Here is a 5,726-nt window from a genome sequence, read left to right on the forward strand (position 1 = left end):
CTGTGGGTGTGTCAGGTGTTTATGTCTGCGTGTCTGTTCCTAGGTTGTGTTTACCTACGCTGATCTGTGTGTCTGGTCCTCTGTTTGTAGATAAGCGTCTATGGCCTCATGGTTTGTGTGTCTGAATGTGTGTTTGTGGGGCCTGTTTGGTGGATCAGGATGTATTTACAGGATGAGCATCTCTGTTGGTCTGATTTCTCCAAAGTATGTATTTGTGGCTCTGAGCACCGTTATCAGGATGTGTGACTCTGTACAAATGTCCATCTATGTCTGTCTATCTGTCTGTGGGTCCTTAGAGGTGGCGTTGGGTTTGTGTGCCTCTGTTTTCTCTCTAAGGACCCGAGTCATGTCTCTGTTCCTTTCTCTCTCTCTTTCTCCCTCTCTCTCTCTCTCTGATTCCTGCTCCCCCCACCCCACCTTTCTTCCTTTTCTTCTTCCCATCCCCCCACCAAGTGGATCCGGGACCCAGGGAGGGCCGTCCTCCCGGCCTGGTGGCTCTAAGCAGGGCCCCCCAGCCCCCACCTCCTACTTCACGACATGAACCTTCTCTACCGAAAAACGAAGTTGGAGTGGAGGCAGCACAAGGAGGAGGAGGCCAGGAGGAGGTAAGGCTGTGTCCTGGAATGCCCCCCACCTGCCTACTTCTGCCTCCCCCTCGCTGGGTCACATCCCGTCTGATCTCAGAGTCTGTACAGAATTGCTGGAATGGCACACACCCTGTCCCCACCCTGCTCCTGCCTCCAGACTCTGTCCTGCCCTTTTGGGGGGCTTCCAGCTTAGGAGCACCCTGTTGGCTCTTCTCCATTCCCAGAGGCCCAAGTCACTCCTCCCTCACTCACCTCTGGCCTGTGGTCTTCTCTCAGTTTGGGGCTGGCTCCTGGCTCCCCTGTCATCTGACCTTGGAAGGGGCAGGCCATGCTGCCCTCACAGTCCAGGGATGGGGTCATTTGTGGGGCACCAGAGAAGATCCCTTTGGCCCCCTCTCAGCCTCTGCGGGGGGAGGTGAGTGGCCAAGTGGTAGGGCTGTGTGTGTGTGGTGAGGGACATGTAGGCCCTTCAGAAGACCAGAGCTTGCCCTCTCTCCTTGCCCTCCCAGGGACCTGGGGTCTGGCCTCTTCTGTCTTGCTCCCTTCTCATCTTCACTCCCATTGACTGCACAGCCTCTTGGAGCCTGAGTCAGAGCCATTTCCCTGCTCCCTTCTCCCTCCTCGAAACTAGAGTTTAATTCTTGTTAATTAGATTAATCAGAGCTATCATTGCAGTGATCTCTTCCTAATGAAGGGTTAGTAGACAGGGCCTTAATGAAAGCCCACCCCACAGTTCTCCCCCTCTTGCCTGCCAGCCATCCCCTAACCTTCACTCATCCAGAAGCTCAGGGGACAGTGAAAGGGAACGGGGGTGAGCCTGGGAGGGTGACAGAGAGAGGACAGCACTGAGGAGAGAGACAGACAGAGATCAGCTCAGCCGGGGGAGGCTGCTCTAGCGATGTGGTGGTACAGCCCCGCGTCTGGGAGAGGAGGTGCGGTGTGGTGCGGAGCATAGGCCACTGAGGCTGGACCTGGGGAAGGCCAGAGGCCAGGTGTGAGCAGGAGTGAGCCAGATGGGGTTGTGCTGCCTGGGTGTGCCATCTCTCTGCCTGTGTATGAAATCGTCCACATGTGTGCTGTGTGCTGGATGTGCCTAGGCTGAGGTCGGCCAGCACTGGGCTGCTCCCCTGCACACATACGTTCCTCTCCTCTCATCCCATTTTTAAAGCCCAGGGATTCTGCCTGAAGCTTCTACTTCAGTGCCCTGGACCTACAGGCCTCCCCCCATCCCCACCCCAGTCCCTCTTCTTTCTCCCTGGGAGGCCACAGGGTTGCAACCGACCTCTGCTCCATCTTGGCCTTCTCTCCCCAGCTCCAGTAAGGAGGTGGCTCCTGCAGGCTCGATAGGGCCCGGGGCTGGCCCAGGGCCCGGGGTCCGTGTGCGGGACATCGCCTCTCTGCGCCGCTCCCTCAGGATGGGCTTCATGACTATGCCCGCCTCCCAGGAGCACACCCCCCACCCCTGCCGCAGCGCCATGGCCCCTCGATCCCTCTCCTGCCACTCGGTGGGCAGCATGGACAGTGTGGGGGGTGGTCCTGGGGGAGGAGGTGGGGGTCTCACTGAGGACAGCAGCACACGAAGACCCCCGGCCAAGCCCCGGAGACACCCCAGCACCAAGCTCAGCATGGCAGGGTCCGGGGCAGAGACGCCCCCTAGCAAGAAGGCAGGTGAGATACCCCCAACCCTCCTCAGGGGAAGCACGGAGTGGGGAATTGGAAGGATCCATTCCAGGCCAGGGGAGTCCTGCTGGGAGGGTCCATTCAGGGAAGAACCAAGGAAATGGAAGGTTTTGTTCTCAGAAGGGCTGGGGGTGGTTCCTTTTCGGAAGGGTGTGAGATGGATTATTCAAGGACAGGGGAAGTTTCCTGAAAAGTTCCATCTTGGGGAAGGAGTGACATGTCCTTGGAGGTACATGAGGGTGGGAGAGAACTGAGGGTGGGAGCTTCAGATTCTGAGGCGTTCATTAGAAGGACTGCGGGCTGACTGGTAAGATGGGAACCCACTGGAGCTGTAAGTTGAGAAATGTGGGCAAAATGAAGAGGCAGCTATGTCCTTGCAGGCAAGTCAAGAGGTCAGAAAGGGTCTCCCCTATTCCCGTCCGCAAACAAGAGCACAGTTTATTTTTCTCTTTCCCGTTTTTCCCAGGCTCACAGAAGCCAGCCCCAGAGGGCCGAGAGTCTAGCCGGAAGGTTCCTCCACAGAAGCCCAGGCGAAGCCCCAACACCCAGCTCTCTGTCTCCTTCGATGAGTCCTGTCCCCCAGCTCCCTCTCCCCGAGGGGGAAACTTGCCCCTTCAGCGCCTCAGTAGAGGGTCCTGCATCGCTGGGGACCCTGAGGTGGGTTCCCAAGAAGAAGAGCCAGTGTACATTGAGATGGTGGGGGATGTCTTCAGGGGAGGAGGGAGATGTGGAGGGGGCCTGACTGGGCCCCCTCTTGGGGGTGGGGGTCCGACCCCTCCAGCTGGCGCTGACTCAGACTCGGAAGAGAGCGAGGCCATATACGAGGAGATGAAATATCCGCTGCTCGAGGAGGCAGGGGAAGGCCGGGCCAATGGGCCCCCTTCGCTGACCATCGCCTCCTCGCAACACCAGCCTCATGCCCTCCAGCCCCACACCCACCATCGTCCAGCCTCCGCCCTCCCAAGCCGGAGGGACGGGACACCCACCAAGACCACTCCTTGTGAAATCCCCCCGCCCTTCCCTAACCTCCTTCAGCATCGCCCTCCACTTCTGGCCTTCCCCCAAGCCAAGTCTGCTTCCCGAACCCCTGGCGATGGGGTCTCAAGGCTACCAGTCCTCTGCCACTCCAAGGAGGCAGTGGGCTCTACCCCAGCTCCCCAAGTGCCTGCCCGAGAGCGGGAGACGCCTCCCCTACCACCGCCTCCTCCTGCTGCCAACTTGCTGCTGCTGGGACCCTCGGGCCGGGCCCGGAGCCACTCAACACCGCTGCCACCCCAGGGCTCTGGCCAGCCCCGGGGGGAGCGGGAGCTCCCCAACTCCCACAGCATGATCTGCCCCAAGGCGGCAGGGGCGCCGGCAGCCCCTCCTGCCCCAGCCACCTTGCTCCCTGGCCCCCCCAAGGACAAGGCCGTGTCTTACACCATGGTGTACTCAGCAGTCAAGGTGACCACCCACTCCGTCCTGCCAGCTGGGCCTCCCTTGGGTGCTGGGGAGCCCAAGACAGAGAAGGAGATCTCAGTGCTCCATGGGATGCTGTGCACCAGCTCAAGGCCCCCCTTACCTGGGAAGTCCAGCCCCCACAGCGGAGCCATGGGCACAGCAGCTGGGGTTCTCCATCACCGAGGCTGCCTGGCCTCCCCACACAGCCTTCCGGACCCAACTGCAAGCCCCCTCACCCCCCTCTGGACCTACCCAGCCTCAGCAGCTGGGCTTAAGAGACCCCCTGCCTATGAAAGCCTCAAGGCTGGGGGGGTGCTGAATAAGGGCTGTGGAGTGGGGGGCCCATCCCCCCTGGTCAAGATCCAGCTGCAAGAGCAAGGGACTGATGGGGGTGCCTTTGCCAGTATTTCCTGTGCCCACGTCATCGCCAGTGCAGGGACACCAGAAGAAGAGGAGATGGGTGCAGCGGCATTTGGGGCAGGCTGGGCTCTGCAGCGGAAGGTCCTGTATGGAGGAAGGAAGGCAAAAGAACTGGACAGTGAGTGAAAGGAAGGTGGGAGGGGTGCGGATGACCATGGTAATTTAGGGGAGGCCTTGGAGGAGTTATTTGGAAGCCATGGCCCATTGTCCTGAACTGGGAAGAGTTCTGGGAGACCAGAGGGCTGGGGGTATGCAATGGACTAAAGGGACGGGGTTCCCAAGTGTGGGCTGAAGGGGCAGTAAGATCTGAGCTGGGGAGGTAGAATCTGGCCCCCAGAGCAGCCTCTCCTCCTGCCCCATCCTGCTGTACTCCCTGCCCCTCCCTTTGCTGGGCTGCAGGGGTGTGTGTGAGTGTGCGCACACTTGGAGCTAAACACAGCTGCCTCCCAGCTGTTACCATGGCAACTTGTCCAGACTGGAGGAAGAGGAGAGGGAGGCCCCTACTGTTGCCTGGCAACGCAATGCTCTGCCAGGCCTACTCTCAGTGATGAGCTTAGCTCACAGACAGCCCTTCCTCCAACAATTTCCCCCCAACATACACACGCACACTTCCTGGCTCAGGATATAGGATTCTTCCCCTCCTGGAGATAGGGCCCCTGTTCTGTTTGGTAGGTAGCCATTACAGCCCTATCTGGGGCTGTAGGGGCTTGGAAGCTAAAGCTGGGATAGGGTAGGCCCCTCTGCCAGGAGTCATACCAATGATTGCAATGGAAGGTAGTGATACTCGGGTTCCTCCTGTGTGTGAATGTGCTGGGGAGTGTGACATAGCCCCCTCCCTTCCCAGCTGTGACCTGCAAAGGGGCAGCTACTTGTGATCCACCCGCACTGCAGTGTGTGGAGCTGGGGGAATAGCAAGACCCCTCCCACATGCAGGCACTGAGCTCTCCTTGTCATCCCAGCAGAGGCTGAGGAGAGTGCCCGGGCCTGGAATGGCAGCACTGAGGGTCCAGCCAAGGTGGAGCGCGAGGACAGGGGTCCTGTGGCATCAGGGATCCCAGTGAGGAGCCAGGGGGCAGAGGGCCTGCTGGCCAGGATCCACCACGGAGGAGACCGAGGAGGGAGCCGCACGGCGCTGCCCACACCCTGCCAGACCTTTCCGGCCTGCCACCGAAATGGAGGTGACACCGGCCCTCCCACCCCTGTGCACAGATGGGGTGGTCTGGGGGGAATCTCCCAGGGCCCATGTCCTGGGGCCTACACCCTAATACCTCATCTGCATCCCCTTCCCTCTGATGAGGCAGGGGGCCGCCTGGAAGGGGCTGTCCTCGGGGAAACGAGTGGGAGCCCTGAAGGCCCCTTCCCTCACTTCCTCCTCAGACTTCACCGGAGGCTACCGCCTGGGCCGCTCTGCCTCCACCTCTGGAGTCCGCCAGGCCGTGTTCCACACCCCCAGACCCTGCAGTCAGCCCCGGGATGTCCCCAGCCAGGTGAGGAGGAAGATGAGGTTGGGTTATATTTGTGAAGGGACAGATAGAGAGGAAGGCCAGGATGTGGAAAGAAAGGCATGAAGTCAGGCTGGGCCCTGGCCAGACTAATAGG

At 60.2% G+C, this 5,726-nt stretch overlaps 1 protein-coding gene across 5 annotated transcripts in view; it reads left to right on the forward strand.

Annotated features, from left to right (window-relative positions):
• The window catches only part of NYAP1 (neuronal tyrosine-phosphorylated phosphoinositide-3-kinase adaptor 1), an 11,907-nt gene extending 6,187 nt beyond the window's left edge, over window positions 1-5,720 (forward strand). For 4 of the 5 annotated variants that reach the window (XM_006764678.2, XM_006764680.2, XM_006764681.2 and 1 more), the window contains 5 exons: window positions 454-605; window positions 1,900-2,255; window positions 2,734-4,245; window positions 5,087-5,305; window positions 5,505-5,720. In XM_006764678.2, the coding sequence (XP_006764741.1) occupies window positions 538-605; window positions 1,900-2,255; window positions 2,734-4,245; window positions 5,087-5,305; window positions 5,505-5,695 (2,346 nt within the window). In that variant the 5' untranslated portion in view covers window positions 454-537 and the 3' untranslated portion in view covers window positions 5,696-5,720. The remainder of the gene's footprint in view (window positions 1-453; window positions 606-1,899; window positions 2,256-2,733; window positions 4,246-5,086; window positions 5,306-5,504) is intronic. The other variant, XM_006764682.2, reaches the window with a different exon arrangement.
• Window positions 5,721-5,726: the final 6 nt, after the last annotated feature.

Source organism: Myotis davidii, unplaced genomic scaffold, assembly GCF_000327345.1.
Source record: "Myotis davidii unplaced genomic scaffold, ASM32734v1 scaffold901, whole genome shotgun sequence".
Classification (NCBI taxonomy): Eukaryota; Metazoa; Chordata; class Mammalia; order Chiroptera; family Vespertilionidae; genus Myotis; species Myotis davidii.